This window comes from Schistocerca nitens, chromosome 9 (assembly GCF_023898315.1).
Source record: "Schistocerca nitens isolate TAMUIC-IGC-003100 chromosome 9, iqSchNite1.1, whole genome shotgun sequence".
Lineage (NCBI taxonomy): Eukaryota > Metazoa > Arthropoda > Insecta > Orthoptera > Acrididae > Schistocerca > Schistocerca nitens.
In genome coordinates this window covers 471244145-471267813 of record NC_064622.1, presented here as the reverse complement: position 1 = coordinate 471267813, position 23669 = coordinate 471244145, and the positions used below count along the sequence as shown (strand labels likewise).

The following is a 23669-nucleotide window of genomic DNA, read 5'->3' as shown; positions in this document are numbered from 1 at the left end:
GTACATGAGTTTTGCTATTTGAGGAGCAAAATAACTGATGATGGTCGAAGTAGAGAGGATATAAAATGTAGACTGGCAATGGCAAGGAAAGTGTTTCTGAAGAAGAGAAATTTGTTAACATCGAGTATAGATTTAAGAGTCAGGAAGTCGTTTCTGAAAGTATTTGTATGGAGTGTAGCCACATATGGAAGTGAAACATGGACGTTAAAAAGTTTAGACAAGAAGAGAATAGAAGCTTTCAAAATGTAGTGCTACAGAAGAATGCTGAAGATTAGATTGGTAGATCACATAACTAATGAGGACGTACTGAATGGAATTGGGGAGAAGAGAATTTTGGGGAGCAGATTCAGAAGGATGGAGGTTGCAGTTCGTACTGGGAAATGAAGAAGCTTGCACAGGATAGAGTAGCATGGAGAGCTGCATCAAACCAGTCTCTGGACTGAAGAGCACAACAACTACAACATCCTCCTCCCCATAATTCTTCCTTCCCCCTCTCTCTGTCCATCTCCTGCTCTTTCCTTTCTCCATCTGTCTCCTCCTACTGCTCTCTCTGTCCGTCCCCACCTCTTCCCTTTTTTGTCCATTCCCCCTTCCCTTTGTCTGCCCATCAGCTCCTCCCTCAGTATCCTTCCATCTCACACTCCCCATCCCCCCCTCCTGCCCCTCTCCAGGATGCTGGTTCTTACCCACACAGTATTTCTTTCCAATAATAATAAGTAATATGTATACCATGTATGACTGAAATCAATCCAGGGATATAGGAATAACTTTTTACCAATGGTTTGCTCATATCACACATGCTTCACACCTGTTTGTACACATATTTTACCTGCAACTCTAGCAAATTTTGCGTTGCCATTCTGTTCTCATGCAGACCAAAATTTATAACATCATATTACCTGCACTATGCGTAAGAAAATGATATACTTTTGCATGTACTTCCAGTGGTATATGTGGACACTGTCTGCAAAATATGTTTTGAAATGAGTGAGAAGTAAAGAAGTAATAAATTAAAATGTTATCCATGAAGCAGCAGTTTTCCTCGCTTTCAGTGTTTATGACATCATACCTCCTGAACTGTGTGTTATACAATAATTTGTTGTTGCATGTGCATTCAGTAGTATATGTGAATACTGTCTGCAAAATATGTTGCAAATAGCATGATTATTAAAGAATTAATAAACTTAAAGCTCATGGATCCTATATTTGAATGTTTATTAGAGCCTTTTGTATGATTTTGAAGTAAACTGGTCAAGAACTTTAATATTTTTGCTAACAAGTGTTACACACACACACACACACACACACACACACACACACACACACACACACACACACTGAAACACCAAATAAACTGGTTTAGGCATGTATATTCAAATACAGAAATATGTAAACAGGCAGAATACAGCACTGTGGTCGGCAGCACCTATATAAGACAACAAGGATGTGGTGCAGTTGTTAGATTGGTTATTGCTGCTGCAATGGGAGGTTATCAAGATTTAAGTGAGTGTGAATGTAGTTTTATAGTCAGCGCATGAGGGATGGAGCACAGCACCACCGAGATAGTGATGAAGTGGGGATTTTCCTTTACGACCTTTCACAAATGTTCTGTATATATCAGAAATCTGGTAAGACATCAAATCACCAACATTGCAGCAGTCAGAAAAATATCCTGCAAGAATGGGACCAATGATGACTGAAGAGTATTGTTCAGTGTGACAGAACTGCAACCTTTCTGCAAATTGCTGCAGATTTCAATGCTGGGCCATCGATAAGTATCAGCATGCGAACCATTCAATAGAACATCATTGATATGGACTTTCAGAGCAGAAAGTCCACTGGTGTACGCTTGATGACTTCATGACATAAAGTTTTACACCTCACCTGGGCCTGTTAATACTGTTGATGACTGGAAACATGTTGCTTGGTCAGACGAGTCTCGTTTTAAATTGTAATGAGTGGATGGAAGTGTACGGGTATGGAGACAACCTCATGAATCCATGGACCCTGCATGTCAGCAGGGGACTGTTCAAGCTAGTGGAGGCCCTGTAATGGTGTGGGGTGTATGCAGGTGGAGTGATATGGGACCCCTGATATGTCTAGATACAATTCTGACAGGTGACATGTCCATAAGCATCCTGTCTGATCGCCTGCATCCATTCATGTCCATTTTGCTTTCTGATGGATTTGGGAAATTGCAGCAGGACAATGTGACACCCCACACATCCAGAATTGCTACAGAGTGGCTCCAGGAACACTCTTCTGAGTTTAAACTCTTCCGCTGGCCACCAGACTCCCCAAACATGAACATTATTAGGCATATCTGGAATGCCTTGCAATGTGCTGTTCAGAAGAGATCTCCACCCCTTTGTACTCTTACAGATTTATAGACAGCCCTGCAAGATTCATGGTGTCAGTTCCCTCCAGCACTACTTCAGACATTAGTTGAGTATGTATATGTATATACACAATGAAGAATCCAGAATGGAGTGTAACAATATTATGGAAAGTGTTGTTGCTACTCACCAGGTAGCGGAGGTGCTGAGTCGCAGATAGGCACAAAAAGAAGAGACTATTGGAAAGTGAGCTTTCAGCCAATAAGGTCTTTGTTGAAGATAGACAACATAAATATACACACTCATGAAAACACAACTCACACACAAATGACTACAGTCTCCAGCAGCTGAGGCCACGCCATGAGCAGCAACACATGATGAGAGAGGCAACCAGGTAGGAATATGGAGGAGGCTGGGGGGAGGAGGGGGAGGAATATTAGGGAAAGGGTGGGGGATGGTAAAGTTCTGCTAGTGGGAGCACGCAGGGATAAGGTGGAGAGAGGGTAGGACATCTAGGTGCAGTTGGGATGTTAGACGGAAGGCGAGGGAGAGAGGGGGTAGTGGAATGGGAGAGAAGTAAAAAGACTGGGTGCATTGGTGGAATAGAGGGCTGTGTAGTGCTGGAATGGGAACAGGGAAGGGACTAGATGGGTGAGGACAATGGCTGACAAAGGTTGACACCAGAAGGGATACGGGAATGTAGGGTATATTGCAGGGAGAGTTCTCACCTGTGCAGTTCAGAAAAGCTAGTGTTGATGGAAAGGGAGGATCCATATGTCAGTGGCTGTGAAACTGACATTGAAATGAAGAACGTTGAGTAGAACAGCATGCTCAGCAACAAGGTGGTCCTGTTGTTCCTTGGCCACAGTTTGTTGGTGACCATTCTTACGGACAGGCAGCTCGTATTGGTTGTCAAGCCCACATAGAATGCAGCACAGTGGTTGCAGCTTAGCTTATAGATCACATGACTGCTTTCACAAGTAGCCCTGCCTTTGATGGGATAGGTGATGCTTGTGACCTGACTGGAGTAAGTCATGGAGGGAGGATGTTTGGGACAGGTCTTGCATCTAGGTGTATTACAGGGATATGAGCCATGAGGTAAGGGGTGTGTAGGGATGGATAAGTAGACTGTGTAGGTTTGCTGGACAGTGGAATATCACTGTGGGATGGGTGGGAAGGATAGTGGGAAAGATAGTGGGCAGGACATTTCTCACTTCAGAGCACAATAAGAGATAGTCGAAACCCTGGTGGAGAATGTAATTCAGTTGCTCCAGTCAGTGGTACTGATTAACAAGGGGAATGCTCCTCTGTTGCTGGACAGTGGGACTTTGGGAGGTGATGGGTGAATGTAGCAATAAGGCATGGGACATCTGTTTTTGTACAAGGTTGGGAGGGTAATTATGGTCTATAAAGGCCTCAATGAGATACTTGGTATATTTCATGAGGGACTTCTCATCACTACAGATGCAGTGGCCATGGGTGACTAGGCTGTATGGATGGGACTTCATGGTATGGAATGAATGGCAGCTGTCAAAGTGGAGGTATTTCTGGTGGTTGGTAAGTATGATATGGACAGAGGTACTAACACAGCCAGCTTTGAGATGGAGATCAACATCAAGTAAGGTGCTTTTTGGATTGAGCAGAATCAGGTGAAGTGTATGGGGGAGAAGGTGTTGAGGTTCTGATGGAATGTGGCTATGGTGTCCTCACCATTGATCCAGATCACAGAGATGTCATCGATGAATCTGAACCAGGTGAGGGGTTTGGGATTCTGGTTGTTTAGGAAGGATTCCTCTAGATGGTCCATGAATAGGTTGCATAGCATGGTGCCATGTGGATGCCCATAGCTGCACCACAGATTTGTTTGTAGATAATGCCTTCAAAGGAAAAGTAATTGTGGGTGAGGATACGATTGGTCATGGCGACTAGGAAGGAAGTTGTGGGTTTGGAATCCATTGGGCATTGGGAAACCCAGTGTTCAATAGCTGTAAGGCCTTCGACATTAGGGATATTAGTGTAAAAGGAGGTGGCCTCAATAGTGACAAGCAGGGCACCACGTGGTAGAGGAACAATGTGTAGCCTATGTTTGTCCAAAAATTTATTAGAGTGTTTTTAACAAATTGAAGTAATTTGGTCAAGAATGCTTTGAGATATTTGGTAACAACATTAAGCAACATCTTGTCCTTCTACAGTAGTATAGAATATGTATGTTCCAATTCAGCAAAGCAGCTCAGTTTATTTTTACATGCATGATTGTTTCAAATATATAAAGTACAGAAACAGTAAATGTATTTAGTTTTACGAATGATTTTTTTCCCAGGGTTATCTGGTAGGCAAATTAGCTATGCTTCTAATTTATTTCTTCCATAGTTTCTACCAAATCCTCATATTAGGATACAATACGATAAGTGTTGGTTGATTAGTCTGCAGATGAGTACCTTGTCTGTGGTGTATCTACATTGACATGATGCTATTTGTGTGACCTGAAATATATAATTAAAGAAGTGTGGTGTACGTACAGTATGAACAGGAATGGTCCCATGACTGATCCCTGTGGTAGAACGCACTTTACTAGTTTAAAAACTAAGTACACACTTTTAGCAGTATTGTCAGAATACTGTATCTTCACATACCCTTTCTCTATTTTTCAAGTATGATTTTATAATGTTGCACATTTATCCCTTATGCCATAACTCCTATGGAACAATGAACTGGTTAATACCCTGATCAACTAGTACATTATGACCATCTACACAGAAGCCAGTATGTCCACCTTTGGCATGGATAACAGCAGTGACATGTCATGGCATGGGAGCAGTGAGGCCTTAGTAGGTCACTGGAGGCAGTTGGCACCACATTTGTACACGCATCTCACCTAATTCCTATAAATTCTGGGAGAGGGTGAAGAGCTCTGGTGCAATGTTCAATCACATCCCAGATCTAGTGAGTTGGGGGATGCCAGGTTAGCCGAGAGCGCTAATGCGCTGGACTCAGGTAGGTTCCTGGACTCAGGTAGGTGCGCCGGCCCCGGATCGAATCCGCCCACCGGATTAACTACAAGGGCCAGTGTGCCAGCCAGCTGGGATGTGATTTTTAGGTGGTTTTCCACATCTCTCTATGTGAATAACAGGCTGGTCCCCACATCCCACCTCAGTTACACGACTCACAGATATTTGAACCATATCTGCACTTTTCCACGATTTACACTGGGCGCGGATGGATGGGGTACTCTGATTCTGTCCCAGGGGGTACGAAGTGGCGGTAGGAAGGGCATCCGGCCACACCTTCACATTAACCTGCCATATCCGATCTAACCGTGCCAACCCCGCGCACGATGTGGGACAAAGACGCAAGTGATAGGATCTAGTGAGTTGGGGACCAGCACATCAATTGGAACCCACCACTGTGTTCCTCAGACCACTCCATCATACTCCTGGCCTTGTGACATGAGCATTGTCTTGTTGAAAAATGCCACTGCCATTGGGAAATGTGATCATCACGAAGTCGTGTATGTGGTCTGCAACCAGTGCACGATAGTCCTTGGCTGTCAAGGTGCCTTGCACAAGTTCCACTGTATCCGTGGATGCCCACGTCAGTGTCCCCCAGAGCATAATGGAGCCACCACCAGCTTCTCTCCATCCCACAGTACAGGTGTCAAGAAGCTGTTCCCCTGGAAGGTGTCTGATTCACTCTCGCTTTGGCACGATGAAGAAGGTATTTGGATTTGTCAGACCTCGCAATGCTCTGCCACTGTGCCTACATCCAGTGCCGATCGGGACCTGCCCATTTCAGTCGTAGTTGCCAAAGTCATCGTGTTAACATTTGCACACGTACGGGTCAGCGGTTGCCGCGTCCCATCTTTAGGAGTGTTCAGTGCACTCTGCATTCAGGCACGTGTACTCTGCCCAGCATTAAAGTCTGATGTCAATTCTTCCACAGTTTTCCACCTGCCCTGTTTTACCAATCTGCCCAGCCTACGATGTCTTACATCTGTAATGTGTTACTGCCCAACTCCACAATGTCTGTACATGATTTCACCTTTATTTCACCACACGTTGAAGACACTCACTACAATACACACTGAGCACCTGAAAGGCGTGCAGTTTCTGAAATACTCTTGCCGAGCCTCCGAGTCATCGCAATGTGCCCTCTGTCAAATTCAGATAGATTGCACACCTTCCCCATTCTACACACAGGCAGCATGCTCAGTGATACTACATGCACTGTGTGTTATCTGACACGCAGTCATTCCTCATTAGGTGGCACTGCTGTCATCTGGATGGGTTTGTATTGATAGTAGGTTGGTAGTCATAATGTTCTGGCTGATTGGTGTATGTATGTTATACACTGCTTAATTTAAAAGGATGGAGTTCTACACATTATCAAACTAAAGTCAGTTACTAAATTCGTAAAATTTAATAAAATATTTTGCTCTAACACTTTACTTCTGTCAGTCCAGCAACAACTTAGTAAACATTATTTAATTCTAGGGCCTAAACCTGAAGTACAAATTTTTGATGACAAATGGGCCTGATGGAGATTTCTGGCATATGCATTTTTCCGCAGATGAATTTTGTAAGTAGTACATCAGCTTGCAGAAATGACAATGACTGGAAATATAAATAAAACAGTAATATTTAACTAACTTTTATAATCTGAAAAACATAGTTTGTAGTTCTTTTAACTGGTGTGATACAGCTTGCCACAAACACCTCTTTTTTGTCGACCTCTTCATCTCGGAGTAGATTTCATTTTCAGTTTTCATCATTGCTTCTTTTATGGGTCAAAATATCCTAAAAAGATGTCGATTTTTCTTATGTGTTGCTTCCATTATTAAACCCATTATAACTACCTTTAAGGTACCTTTACCTCTTCTAATGCCAGACTGGCTGTCATCTAACATATCCTCAATTTTTTCCCCAGTCTTCTGTGTTATTATTCATGTCAGTAACTTTGAACCACGAGCTATGAAGACGAAGGTGGTTCTATGAACCTCCGCCAAACACTAAGGTGTGAATTGCAGAGTTATCAAGTAGATACGTGTGCAGACTGGGGAATAGTTCACACATTTATCTGTGATCTTCAGGATTGTGGGAATGATTTTCTTCCCGAAGTCTTACGGTATGTCTCCACTCTCATATTTTCTACACATTAACTAGAATAATCATATAGTTGCTACTTCCTCCATTGATTTTAGAAGTCCTAAGCAATGTAATCTTTCTCTTCTGCCTGGTTTGTTCACAAGTCTTCCAAAGCTTTGTCAGACTCTGAATATATTACTGAATTCCCTGTCTTGCAAAGTGACATCAATTTCTTCTTCTGTCATATCAGTGGACAGTTCCCCCTCCTAATAGGGGCTCTTAATGTAGTACTCTTTCCACCTATACCACTCTCTCCTCTGTAATTAACTGTGGAATTCCTTTTGTGCTGTTAATGTCGATACCCTTACTTTTAATTCCACCCAAAGTTATTTTGGATTTTTTATATGCTGCATGTCCTTCAAATGACTATTTCCTGTTTGGCAACTTCATATTTTCCTGGAGACATTTCCCTCTAGATTCCCTGTTTTTCCTATTGATTTCATTCCTACATGACTTATGTTTCTGCGTTCTTTTAATTTCATTCACATTTTGTTCTTTCTTTCTTTCATCAATAAATTGAAGTCCTGATATTTCCACTGTAACCTGAGGTTTCTGTGCAGTTAGCGTTTTTTGGTTATATTTATCGATTCAGTTCTGTGACTGTTTTTTTAGGGATGTGAATTTCACCTTAGAGAACTTCTAATGCACATAATTATTTCTTAGCACTTTAGTATTACACTTCCTTACACACTGATTGTTCTTGACAACTTCCTTAAAATACAGTCTCCTCTTCATTCTTACTAAATTGTGATCCGAGCATATATCTAGAGCTGCATACAACTTATACTGCAATATCAGATTTCAAAATCTTTGTCTTACTTTGATGTAATGGAACTGTTTTCTTCCCATATTTCCAGGGTTTTCCAAAGTATATTTCCTTCTTTTGTAATTCTTGAATGTGTATTTGCCATTACTAACTGAAATTTGTTGCAGAACTCTGGAATTATTTTGTTTTACTAAGTTTGTGTACTCTTGTAACTCTATTGTCTATAGCTTCCAGTTCCATGGCATTTCAAACCCCCATAACTGTTAAATTTTCATATCTCCTCACATACAGAATTACCCATTCAGTGTCCTCATGCACTCACTCTTTTCATCTTCTGCTGGTGATGTCAGCATCTATCTATATATGAACTATTACTGTTGTCACTGAGTTGCTGTTGATTCTCATGAGAATAATCTTATAATTGAACTGTCCATAATAATTAACTCTGTTCTCTACCTTCCGGTTCATCCAACTTCCTTTATATTGTTTTATGGTGTTGTTGATACCACCCTGTATTCAGTGGGCCAGAAATCCTTATCTTGTTTCCATTTCACTTCTCTGAAAGAAATTATGCTGATGCAGGAATCAATACAAAAGATGGGTACTTTCTTTCAGATTTCATTAGTTGTATTCATCCTGCACTTCGGGTGTATATCTACACCAAAACACAGTGAGTGTTCCATGATTTTTCTTTATTGTCACCTAGGTGTGTATCTCTAGTCACATTTTGGCTTCCATAGTGTATTATGTCTTTATTCTTGCACATTTTACATCTTTCATGACAAGATCTACAAATTGAAATTCAATAATTTTATAACAGTATGTTAAATGTTGTTATTGGACCTTTCAATACTTAAAGAGATAAGTTCTATTTCAGATGTAATGCCCCAGCTCATTGGATACTTCTGCATCTATATCATGCTTGTGGTTGCCGTAACTGTATGTTCAGGTGGGTATTACTGTTACATAAACAATTCATTATTTTGGTAATTTAAATTCCAGGATGGACACAATAAACAGAAATGAGGAGCAGCATCCATTCACCTTCTGATAACTGCAGGATGGCCAATAGAAACATACAACCACAATAGCTTTACAGTTATGACCCTCTTCATGTGTAAGTACACCATTACCCCCTGTCCCTATCTCACCCACCCATCCACCCAGCCATCCTCCCACTCACTCACCACCCACCCTGTTCTACTAAAGAACCACAATTTGCCACCAGTTTTATCTATGACTGAGACTAAATGAGCATTCCATTTCATTTCCTTACAAACAAATTGTTACTCCCAAATGCTTATATGTGCTGACTGATCCTAACTGTGACTCAGTGATATTATAATTATAGGATACTATGTTTTTTCATTTTTTTAAAGTGCACAGTTTTACACTTCTGAACATTTAAAGCAAGTTGCTGAACTTTTTCACCACTTTCAAATCTTATCAGGATTGGCCTGAATATTTGTGCAGCTTCTTTCAGGCAGCATTTCATGACAGATAACTGCATCATCTGCAAAAAGTCTGAGGTTACTATTAATATTGTCTGCCAGGTCATGAATATACAACATGAACAGCAAGTGTCACAACACATCGCCCTGGGGCACACTCAAAGTCGGTTCTACATCTGACAAGGATTCTCTATGCATTATAACTTGCTGCATTCTCCCGACCAAAAAATCCTGAGTCCAGCCACAAGTTTTGCTCAATATACTATTTGATCGTACTTTTGATAGAAAGTAAGTGGGCCAGAGTCAAGTGCTTCATGGTAATCAAAAAATATTGTTTGACTTCCTTGATCCATGGCTTTCAGGATGTCATGTGAGAAACGTGCAAGTCGGGTTTCACATGATTCATGTTTTTGAAATTCATACTGGCTGACATCAAGGAGGTCATTCTTTTGAAATACCACATTATGTTTGAGCTCAGAATATGTTGTAAGATTCTACAACAAACTGATCTCAAGATATTACATTGTAGATGTGCAGATCACTTTTGCTATCCTTCTTGTAGACAGGTGTGACCTGTGCTTTCTTCCAGTTACTGTGCAGTCTTTTGTAACAGGGATCTGCAGTAGATTATAGTTAAAAGAAGGGCTAACTCCACTGCAAGTTCAGTAAAGTATCTGACAGGGATTCCATCAGGCCACGGAGTTGTGTTCTGTTTTATTAATTTTAGCTGTTTCTCAATGCCACTGACAATAATATCTATTTCACTCATCTTTTGAGTCATGCAAGAATTAAATTTGCTGAGTGCTCCCATGTTTTCATTTGTAATGGTACATTTGAAAATGGAGTTACGCATTTCTACTTTTTCTTTGCTACCCACAATTTTAGTTCGTGTTTCATCTGTGAGTGAGTGGATACTAACTTGGATGCCACTAACAGCCTTTACACATGACCACAATTTTTTTGGGTTTTTGTCAAAGATCTATCAACAATATTCTGCTGTAGTAGTCACTGTAGGATTCACTCATTGCTCTCTCAACAATCAAACAAGTTTCCTCCAACATCTCTCTGTCTATAACCCTATGCTTTGTTTTACACCTATTATGCAGTAGTCCCTCTTTCTTTAAAAGTTTCTTTGCAATGAATAACACCATGGAGACTCGCTCCTATCATGAACTATTTTACTGCCCAGTGCATAGTCAACTATTCTTTTAAACAAAAGCCATAGTTCCTCTAAATGCTCCTCTCCTGAGCTGAAAGTTTCAGGTTCCTCCTTGAGATACAGTACTACTCCTTCTCTATCTAGTTTAAAAAACACATGAATCTTTCTGCTTGTTTTAGTTGTTTGGTAATAATTGTTGTAACAACTGGCTCATAGTCACTGGTACCAATTTCAATATGGACTTCCTCAAAAAGGTGAGGTCTGTTTACCAAATATTTTTCCATCATGAATGGGATTCTGAACAATCCGTTCTAGATAATTTTCAGAGAAGGCATTTGGTAATGATTCACAGGATGTCTTGCCACACCCATCACAAACAAAACTTTAATCATCCTGATTGACAGTTGCATGCTTAAAATCTCCTTCAGTGATTACAGTATGGCTGGGGAACTTATGTATTAGCAGATGCTTTTTCTGGAGATGATTCAGTTAAATCCATTTCAATGTCTTTATTCATCTGTTAACAATAAAATTTCTTATATTTAAGTTCCCACCCACGAACTATGGACCTTGCTGTTGGTGGGGAGGCTTGCGTGCCTCAGCAATACAGATAGCCGTACGGTAGGTGCAACTGCAATGGAGGGTTATCTGCTGAGAGGCCAGGCAAATGTGTGGTTCCTGAAGAGGGGCAGCAGCTTTTTCAGTAGTTGCAGGGGAAACAGTATGGATGACTGACTGATCTGGCCTTGTAACACTAACCAAAATGGCCTTGCTGTGCTGGTACTGTGAACAGCTGAAAGCAAGGGGAAACTTCAGCCGTAATTTTTCCCAATGGCATGCAGCTTTATTGCATTGAGAGCAGCATCAGACCAGCCTCTGAACAACAACAACAATATTTAAGTTTTTTACATTCTTACATAGAAATAAAATCATGTTACATCAGTATATGTAAATAATTTTACCTTTTTGTATTCAGATATTCTTCAATGGTATAAAAACTATCCATATAAAAATTAGTTTTGCTCTACTTTGAATTTACGAAATTCTTCAATTTTCTTCATTGTAGCAGGCAGGTATTTTTGGTCGATAATGTACAGTTTTTTTGGCAAAGGGCTTTTTTTGTCAGTCTCTGTGAATGTCATCTCTGTTTTCTGTTTTGTAGCCATGAACCTGATTGTTCAGTGTTAAAATTCATGGTGAATTTTCAGAAAGCACATGGACACATACACTCATAAATGTATAAGCTAGGAAGTGTCAGTATTTTAAGTTCCTTAGATATTTCCCTGCATTGCTCTCGGTAATGAACTACTTTAATTATTCTGACAACCTTTTTCTACAGTTTGAAAATTTGTTTTGCCATACCTGTATTTCCCCATAAGATCACACCATATCTAAGCAAGTTGTGTAAATAAACATAATAGGCACACAACAGAGATTCAGTGCTGCAGTATTTACAAAGCATGCTTAGCGTATAACAGTATTTACTAAGTTTTTTATTAAAAAATTCTAGATGCTTCTCCCATCTCAAGTGGCCATCCACCCATGTGCCTAGAAATTCAGTGGATAGAGCTTGTGCAATAACTTTGTTGCCTAACTCAGGTTTTATGCTGCTTCTAGCATTATTTCCAATATTACTTAAATCCACCTGTACCATTTTTTCCTTATTTATGACCAACACAATATCCTTAAATCATTTTCCTGCCTCATTTACTGTCTTAAGAGACATACTGCTGTAGGTCGTCATCTGTGAATCCTTTTATAAAAATGCTCATGTTGTTGGCAAATATCACCATGTTTGCAGGACATAGAAAAACCTGTCAGTAATGAGAATGGTCTATAATTATTTATGTCACGTATACTGTCATTTTTGTAGAGTGTTGTTATTATGGATAACTGTAGTTTTAATGGAAATAACCCTGTCCTGAAAGAAGAGTAAACATCAGCTAACTGAGAATCTATACTGGTTGACCTATGTTTGATTATCTTGTCCCAAATTCTATCAACACCAATAGACATTTTATTTTTTAATTTATTAATAACATTTCTAACCTCAGATTCTATTACTGGGTACAGAAACATTCTTTCCACAAGTAGGTACTTTTATATTCTTAGCATTTGAACTGCATGTACTTTTAATTAGGTCTAGTGCTCTCTTTACAAAATGTTTATTGAATATATTGGCAATTTGTTCAGCATCTTCTATCACTTTACCCTCACTTTTGATTTTGAAGTAATTGGTTTTAGTTTTGCATTTTTTATGTTATTGTTTATAACCTTCCAAATCAATTTTGATTTATTGCTTCCTCTTTTGATATATGAATCATTGATTAGCCTTTTTACTGCTTGTAAAATTTTTCTACAGACACATTGGTATTTTCTGTAGTATGTTCTTGCTGTTGCGTTCATTTTGGCATGTGTGCTTAAGTTTCTAACAATGATCACTGACACAAGGGATTAAAATCATTGTGTTACCCATATGTTTGACTTCTATTTGACTTGAATTAATTTGAATGAGAATGCCATATCATAGCAATAATTATAATCAGTGAAAAATGTTTCATACTTCTTGTCTGCATCATCAGTTCAGTTAAAAGCTCTTATGTTGTTATCATTAGTAAGTATTGTCTGTAGATATTTTTCAGTGACTGTATAGTCCTTATTGTTCCCACTCTGTATCATCATTTTTAAAGCCATGTTGTCAGAAAAGTGAATATCTGTTACATCATTATTATACTCACAGTCTTGTTGTTGGTAAATATTTGATCAAATGTTGTTTCAGACTCATCTCCATATCTGGCAATTTCCTGAACCATTGGCTACATGCCATATGAGCTAAACAGATTTAATAATTTCAGCTTTTCCCCCATTACTTTTGTTAAAATTAATGGTAAAGTCACCAAGCACTGTTATGCATTCTGATCTACTTGTCAATTCATTTGAAAGATAATAATATAATAGAGGGAAACATTCCACGTGGGAAAAATACATCTAAAAACAAAGATGATGTGACTTACCAAACTAAAGCGCTGGCAGGTCGATAGACACAAAAACAAACACAAACATACACACAAAATTCAAGCTTTCGCAACAAACTGGTGCCTCATCAGGAAAGAGGGAAGGAGAGGGAAAGACGAAAGGATGTGGGTTTTAAGGGAGAGGGTAAGGAGTCATTCCAATCCCAGTAGCAGAAAGACTTACCTTAGGGGGAAAAAAGGATGGGTATACACTCGCACACACACACATATCCATCCACACATATACAGACACAAGCAGACATATTTAAAGACAAAGAGTTTGGGCAGAGATGTCAGTCGAGGCGGAAGTGCAGAGGCAAAGATGTTGTTGAATGACAGGTGAGGTAGGAGTGGCGGCAACTTGAAATTAGCGGAGATTGAGGCCTGGTGGGTAACGGGAAGAGAGGATATATTGAAGAGCAAGTTCCCATCTCCGGAGTTTGGATAGGTTGGTGTTGGTGGGAAGTATCCAGATAACCCGGAAGGTTTAACACTGTGCCAAGATGTGCTGGCCATGCACCAAGGCATGTTTAGCCACAGGGTGATTCTCATTACCAACAAACACTGTCTGCCTGTGTCCATTCATGCGAATGGACAGTTTGTTGTTGGTCATTCCCACATAGAATGCATCACAGTGTAGGCAGGTCAGTTGGTAAATCACGTGGGTGCTTTCACACGTGGCTCTGCCTTTGATCGTGTACACCTTCTGGGTTACAGGACTGGAGTAGGTGGTGGTGGGAGGGTGCATGGGACAGGTTTTACACCGGGGGCGGTAGATCCATCCTTCATGAAATCCTCCCCACTCCACCAAGAGTGTCTTTCCGCCGTCCACCTAACCTTCGTAACCTGTTAGTTCATCCCTATGAAATCCCCAAACCACCTTCCCTACCCTCTGGCTCCTATCCTTGTAACTGTGTGTGTGCGAGTGTATACCCGTCCTTTTTTCCCCCTAAGGTAAGTCTTTCCGCTCCCGGGATTGGAATGACTCCTTACCCTCTCCCTTAAAACCCACATCCTTTCGTCTTTCCCTCTCCTTCCCTCTTTCCTGATGAGGCAACAGTTTGTTGCGAAAGCTTGAATTTTGTGTGTATGTTTGTGTTTGTTTTTGTGTCTATCAACCTGCCAGCGCTTTCGTTTGGTAAGTCACATCATCTTTGTTTTTAGATACATTTGAAAGATAATCTATATGATCTAAGAATAAGATAAAGTCACCTGATGGGGACCTGCAGATGCAAGCAATAATAGTTTGACAGTTTGTCAATTCACATATGCAATATTAATTTTTTAATGCACACTGCACCTTGCTAAGTTTTACCTCTTTAGATTTAACATGTAGGTGCATACACTTCCACATTTATAAGTTTCTCTGCAAAAGCTGCTTATCAGGTCAAAGTAGAGTATTTTTTTCTGCACAAATCTGTGTGTCTCATATCGAGTTCTCATTAATACCCTACACAGAAATCTCCTCAACATTACAGTTTCACATTTGGTTGCCTAATCCTTGCACATTTTGGTACAGCGAAGTTAAGGGATTGACATCTAGATTTGGTGAGTTGCTCACTTTGGTGACTCCTTCAGACTGCTTGGCAGAAAAAATTCCTTCAAGTGTGATGGTCATGTCACTCTTCTTCTGGTTGAGACTCGTCTAATTGCTTCTCCTGGACTAGATGCTGTTGCTGCAGCTGATGACAGATCTACTGATGGTGGTGATTCTGGTGCTGCTGCTTGTTATTGTTGTTGTTTTGCTGCTGTTTCTGGTAATGACAGCCACTGATAATGGTGATTCTACTGTTGCAGATGACTGTTGTTTTGGTAGAACTGGTATTGGAATCCCCTTGCACTACAAATGACTTGTTAAAGAATTTAAATATTTTGGCAGTCATAATTTTTTTCTTGTGTTTATGTGGAGACATCATTCTGTAAAGTATAGTTTCTAAGACTTGCATGGTGATTTGTTGTCATCTCATTGAATCGGGTGTACTGCCGGTGGTCTGCGTCTTCCCAACACGATATTTCAATGTCGTAACTCGGAGTCTTCATCACGTGTTCCCTGAGACTGCCCTCTGAACCCAGTATGCGCCTATGAGGTGTGCTTTCTGTGGCATCCGGCTGCTGTTGGAGCTGCATATTATGACGGCCATCCTCCAAGGAGCTTGCTGCCGCCTGGTATCGTGTATGCCATTCTGTTCTGTTACTTATGCACTTGGACGTCTGTAGTTCATTCCGGGCAGAGACGGACCCAATAGGGAACGCCTTGGGATGTCTGCTACCTCAGAAGAGACCCGCAACAGGCACAGACTGAAGACGGAGCATCTAGAGACTGATACCACCGCCAGAAATGGCCACAGTGGGCGCGTACGGCATAGGGAGCGCCACACACCACCCAGGCATAAATATGGGACTAGGTCAGCTCGTCAACAGTCTCGGGGAACACCTGATAAAGACGCCGAGTTATGATGTCGAAATATCGTGTTGGAAGATATGGACCACCGGCAGTACACCCGATTCTATGAGATGACATCCTGTAAAGTGCTCCTGGTTCTCAATGTTTATCTCTATAAATGTCACATTCAGGCAACCTCAACAGATTTTCTTAAATATCCTGTTTGCCATCACTGTTCCAATGTTTACCATGAGTTTTCTATCAGGTAATGCCTCCATGGAATACTGATAATGTAGAAATGCATTTGAGGAATTCTTTTGATTGTTTCCTTCAGGAGTCTCATTGCATATGAAATTTTGCAGCAATAAATCGTTTGTGCCTCCAATTGCAATGCAACTGTTATCATTTGTCAGTAAGTTATTGAAGCTTTTCAAAACTTTGTGTAGTGGCATGCCTGGCTTGATAATGCCTGTTACATTAAGGTCTGGGTGATTATTTTTCATAATTTCTGTAACTCCTCTTTCATGCCTGTCAGTAGAGATATATGTTTGTTGCTTGTACCCTTGTTTGAAGATCTCATGGCTATTTTGCTTTCTTTGCCTGAAAATATTCACTTTGTCTTTTTCTGCATTTAATTCACTTGTATTTTTTTGTGTGACTAGATATGAATTATGGATAGCAGCAGTTCACCACCGTGACACTCAATCTCTGATGATTGATAAAAGGATACAGTTATAATTTTATGTGTATCCCCGATACTGAGTCTTGCCCAAACACTCGCACATGCAGCTTCAATTTCTATCTCTGTGGACTTGAGTATCTTCTCTACTGCAACAAATATACCACCTCTATTTCTCATTAGCCTGTCTTTTCACTAATGCTTAAATTTTCCCAAAAGATCTCACTGCTGATGACTTTGGGGTTAAACCAGCTTGCTGTACACAGTATTAGGTGAGCTTCACAGCTTTCTAGGAACTCTTCAAACTCTGGCACTTTGTTGTGAATGCTTCTATAGTTGACTACTAGAATTTTAATACTCTCACCTGTGGGGGTATTTCTTTGGATGTTGCACTGATACTTCTGGGTCTCCTACAGATCTTGCTATGTGTACTTGATGGAGAGTCACATAGTCTACCTGGGTAGCTGACTGTACATCTGACCCATTTGGGAGGACCTTATAGTTCTCAACTCCACTTAAACTGCTGATCATTAGCAGGTGCTCACTCTTTTGTGTTCATCTCCCCTTTATACAGGACACAACATGTTTGCAAGAGGTGAGGTGAGTCTCGGAAGACAGCATGTCAAATGTGTTGGTTGAAATATGATGAGTTCTCTGTGGTCTCTGACTCCCCTGTACGTGTCAACTAGGCCTGCCATTAATACGACAATCACTGTCACTTCCTACAGATAATCCATTGACAGCAGTCAATGTGACTTCAAGCTGATTACGGACAGCAGCTAGCTTGTCCTACTCCTAAGAACAGCATGCCCATCGGAGCTGGATGGTGTTTTGTGCATTAATTTGGAGAACAGAAAATAAATAAATTTAGACCAAGCATGCTTATTCTCTTTTAATTTGTGAGTCTGGTGCACTTCAAATATTTCCAGTAGCCATTTCGAACTGAAGTGATTTACAGTCAAAATGGCATATCTGTAATGACAACAGAGAAACTTGGACCAAGTCATACTGTTTCTGTGAAACATGTTTCAGGCTATGGTCATTAACAAATTTGAAAAAAGATGTAATAAATACTGACAATACAGTCTGTGCCCCTGTTAAAATAGAAAACTAATGTGACACATTATGTTATTTATTTATAGTAACAGTATATCAAAAACACTAATTTTCTATGAAATAGATTTTTGCATAACACTCATAACTTATGAAAATTCTCATAATTATATGCATGCGAGCATCCATAAATTCTCAGAAACATACACCTTTTCCTGTAAATATATAATTAAATTAGAGAACAACTGCTTTTGAATGAGTATACTACGGTCAAAAATTTCTAAATAGTGCAAGTCAAGTTTACAATTGACAGGATAGCAACACATTATCATGGCACTCACAAATCATGAGAAGCATGCAATATATGATGATACTCATGAGTACTGAAATAATCAATTAAAATAATGTGTAAATGACGTGAATTGTATAATGGTGGACTCTAAAATTTTGAATCAGATATATCTTGCACACACAAACTCACACAAAGAGAAATTTGAAAGTCAGCTTATACAGGGTGAACATTAATAAAACTGACAAATTGCAGGGACATTTTCCTGACTGGAAATGGAGGAAAAGGTCCTGTGAACATGTTTCTGGAACTGCATCATTGCCATGGTAGATGGTGCTGACAAATGAAGGTTCCTCTGACTGTGTGCTTGTGTTCCTTGTGTGTTGTAGGCTGTGTGATTGTGCAGCATACTGTTAGCAGCAGAATGGTTCAGTTTTCACACTGGGAAAAGTGCTGAGATGGTGTTTGTTTATGGCCAAGTAGGTGGGAAATGGTTGAGAGGCAGAACCTGATCCTTCAGATCAGGTGTGCACACAGGCTGCCACCTCCCTGCAAACGTGTCTGTCTGAAAGCACCCATGACCAAACACCAAAAAAGGGCTTGAAATGTTGTGTGATGTAATTGGTGTCTGTGAGCATACTTTTTTTAGTATAGCTGTGCTTTCCCTCAACCATTTCCATCTGTTTGGCTGAACACTGTGTCAGTCACACAAAGAACATATGGCATGTGGTTAGAGGAACTTTCAATCATCAGCACCACCTACTGTGGCAATGATGAATTTCTGGACACATATTCATAGGACCTTTCCTCTTCCATTTCCAGTCAGGAATCCGTTCTTGCAGTTTGTTAGTTTTATTAATGTTCACTCTTTATATGTAAATGAACATGTAAATTGCAATGATTTTTTACTTAGATGAATTTGTGACATCTTCTACACTGGCATGTCGAAGATGAAGATTAGATTAGTACTTATTCCATCTTGTTCCATAGATCATGAATACAACACTTTGTAATGATGTGGAACGTGCCAGGTTAATAAAAGGTGTCTATACAAGATATTACATTAGACAAAATATTACATGACACATTTTTTTTTTTTTTTTTTTTTAAGGAAATTACCCACTTACTATATCCAAAATTCATCTAATGAGTAGAAGGAGTTGCCATTAAGAAATTATTTTAATTTCCTTTTAAATGCTATATGGCTATCTGTCAGACTTTTGATGCTATTAGGTAAGAGACCAAAGACTTTTGTGGCAGCATAATTTACCCCCTTCTGAGCCAAAGTTAGATTTAACCTTAAGTAGTGAAGATCATCCTTTCTCCTAGTGTTGTAGCCATGTACACTGCTATTACTTTTGAATTCATTTGGTTTGTTAATAACAAATTTCATAAGAGAATATATATATTGTGAGGCTACAGTGAAGATTTCTAGCTCTTTAAATAAGTGTCTGCAGGATGATCTTGAATGAGCTCTAGCAATTATTCTGATTACACACTTTTGTGCAACGAACACTATTTTACTCAATGATGAGTTACCCCAGGATATGATGCCATACGAAAGCAGAGAATGAAAATAGCCGTGGTAAGCTAATTTACTCAGATGTATACTGCCAAAATTTGCAATGACCCTAATAGCATAAGTAGCTGAACTCAAACTTTTCAGCAGATCCTCAGTGTGTTTTTTCCCGTTCAGCCCTTCATCAATGCATACACCTAGAAATTTTGAATATTCTACCTTAGCTACCGATTTCTGATCGAAGTCTACATTTATTAATGGGGTCATTCCATTTACTGTGTGGAACTGTTTATACTGTATTTTGTCAAAGTTTAATGAGAGCCCATTTGCAGAGAACCACGTAATGATTTTCTGAAAAACATCATTTACAATTTCACCAGTTAATTCTTGTCTGTCGGGTGTGATAGCTATACTTGTATCATCAGCAAAAAGTACCAGCTTTGCATCTTCATGAACATAGAATGGCAAGTCATTAATATATATTAAGAACAGCAAAGGACCCAAGACTGAACCTTGCAGCACCCAATTCTTGATTGTTCCCCAGTTGTTGAACTCTGCAGCATCAACTTATCACAGTTAAAATTGCAAAAAATTTGCATTTGTTTCTTAGAAATGGTGTGGGAAATAGTTTCTTGAAAACTACTGGGTCAATATATTGTCTATCTGCAGATAGTCTAACAAAGTTACCAGCATATTTGCCAAATTCCAGTTTCCCACAGCAGACATGGTGCTCACAAGTGCCAAGGAGGGGGAGCTTTTCATATAAAATAAGTGATTATCAAAATGGAAGTGTTATTGATAACTGGTATGTTTTATGTGGATGGAGGTTCTTATGCAGTCATCAGAGAGAAAGTTAGCTTGTTTTATTGAGAAGGAGCAACTAATGTAAAGTAGGTGTTGAGGTTCTGGAGGAGAGAGGGTAAAGATTATCCTTGCCATTGATCCAGGTCATGAGGATGCCATCAATTAATCTGATCCATTGATTCCTCTGTGGGCCCCAATAAGTCACTGTCATAGATCAATACCATTTTCTTCTTCTTCTTCTTCTTCTTCTTCTTCTTCTGTTACACCCTCTGTATGACCATGTAATCTTACAACAACATTGCAACACTAAACTGTAGAAATAAATACAGGGACAAGGTATATTACTAGAATTACAAATTGCAAGTTTACATCTATAGAATCACACCTTCAAAATCTTCAATAGTGAAGAGAAAAAAATTCAGAGCCTAAGTGTACAACAAGAGAGGCAGCTCAAAAAACTCACAACGATGGGTACAGACCAGAAGAATATACTCAATTATGAGTAGGAATATAGCACAAAGTCAGTTAGCCACATAAACCAGAGTATTTAAGGAGATGTTGACTCATGAAAGGACAAAATAATGAAAAACTATTAGGGTCTAAGCTTAAAATGTGCGGACCAACCCCTTGATCCAAATGACACCTGGTGCAAACCAGCAAAAAATGTTTCGACACAACAAAATGAATAAAGTTCAAAATCATATCAATAAGTTCAATCATGTGTAAAGAGTAATTATAAGAAGCATCCAGCCTCAGTCAATAGTTGTACACTCTCCTTGAACAAACACACACACACACACACACACACACACACACATACACACAGTCGTAATTACCAAGGGTACCCAAAACAGAGTTAAGCATGAGTTTGCCCACAACCCAAGTTCTAATCAGATACAATATTGCAGTACTCAGGATAAATACAAGTGAACAGAGTCATAATTACCTTTGAATGATGACATAATCCAGTAGCCTGAGGACCAAAATCAGTGTATGAAAGCAGAGACGTTTACATCTTGTTATATTGTCTGTACTACTAAATGTCTTCCACACTATTTGCTATGTGCCCATACAAACTAACCTACATACATATAGACCTAGAACATTCATTTAGAATTGATAAAAAAATACAGTCTGATATCAAGTTACATAATGTATTGAGATGTCAATCCCCCTACTTGAAAAGACACACATTTATGTGAAATAACACTGTCTTTGGCAGTGTTGACTAACAATTTAGAGATTTCAGTCACAACTCTGATGTAATTAACAGATGCTTGAGTACATTAACCAGCACCTATGATCTCTTGTAAGTCGACTGGTCCAGCAGGGTACAGCCCTACAACAGTGTGGGAGTGGATCTTCCCACATTTTTCAGTTTCCTCCCTAGAGTTCTGATCACACACTCCAACAGATAGGTAACTTCCTGTCTAGCATTCACATCAAATGCTGAAACCTTGTTTTGTGTACTAAATATGCTGTTCAATACCTTCTTCACATCACACGGCATATGCTCTCCCTGTTTATATTATGAAAGCAGTTATGTATGATTTATGTCAGATGAGATTAAAAAGTGTTCACGTATGAAACTTTAATGAACTGAGTGAAATGCAATGAAAAAAAACTAATAAGGTGATACATGCAGATATACTAAGATACTATTGTCCCATTTAAAATGGTAAAAGGATCTACTCATTTAGTCTCATGGCATGTATGTATCAAATTATAAGCACAAATCTATTATAAAACATAATTATATAGTGTATCATAGATTTTAACCCAGTCAATAGATAACACAAAACTTTAGAAATCACATCATCTTACATACTGCATTCCTGATACACAAAACACAATTGTATGGTCTTATGAATCTGCAAATGCATTTAACTTGAGTCAATAGAACTCTTGAGTCAATAGAACTCTAGAAATCACACCACCTTACGTACTAAATTCATGACAATCAAAACACAATTATATACTCTTATGAATCTACATATATAGTGTATATTTTCCTCTAGACTGGGTGGCATTGTGCATCCATGTTCAACTGTCTTGTCCTCTATACTAAACGTTAGCAGTACTTGACATTTTACATACTTGTTTTGCTTACCAGTAGCTCTTCTTATCTTTACACCTACAATGGACATTTCCACACAATTCTTACTATACTGGATATTGTCTCTAAATTTTTCTGATACACCACAAATCAGGCTACCTGTATCAGTCGGTTACTTTCCCATTGATCAATCAAAATCTTAATATAAGGACACCCAAGATCTGGATCAACATGTCTGTTATTAGACAATTGATGTAAAATATCACTTTCAATTTCATCAAATGCTACATTCACACTACTTTTAGGGATTTTTATCAACTTTACTGGTATCACAGCATTACTTTGGTTACTTAAGTTGTCAGGTAAAGATTGAACACCATGAATGGAAGCCATAGCACAACTAACATCACTTATTACAGAAGGAACACAAAATATATTACTGTCAAAGTTACTCTTCCTACTTAGATCTTCCTTCACTTTATTCCACCAATCTGGATACAAATTTTGACTAACCACAGCTAACTTATTCCAGAATGCATATTTATCTATGTTATCATCAATCTAGTCTCAAACAGACTTCAAAAAATGTTCACCTTTATTCTCTAGGCTTACAGATAACTCACCTTTACAGTCTGGATCGTTATTCTGCATGACATTAATCAAAAACTGCTTTGACTGGACTGGTATACTTTAACTCTCACTTACATCAACACATAAATCACTCACCTTATCTGTATTGTCAACATCATTCACAAATAACTCTGAAACTTCATTATTCTTACACTTCACAAATACTTGACGCTCATCATCATCATCATCATTATTATTATTATTCTCATCATATTCTTCCAAAATTACTTCATCAATGACATCATTAGCAACACAAGTCTCATCTTCATCAAAGTCACTTACCTCACCTACATTCATTCGCAATAAGTTACTAGTCTCAGACTTACCAGTCTACATTATTTCACAGCTCTCATTCACATCTACATAAAAAAATACCACCTAATTCAGAT

General features: G+C 39.1%; 1 protein-coding gene across 2 annotated transcripts in view; it reads left to right on the top strand.

Moving 5' to 3' along the window:
• The window catches only part of LOC126203376 (transmembrane protein 145-like), a 98583-nt gene that overhangs the window by 5465 nt on the left and 69449 nt on the right, over positions 1–23669 (top strand). For both annotated transcript variants that reach the window (XM_049937673.1, XM_049937672.1), the window contains exons 5-6: positions 6827–6911; positions 9121–9192. In XM_049937673.1, the coding sequence (XP_049793630.1) occupies positions 6827–6911; positions 9121–9192 (157 nt within the window). The remainder of the gene's footprint in view (positions 1–6826; positions 6912–9120; positions 9193–23669) is intronic.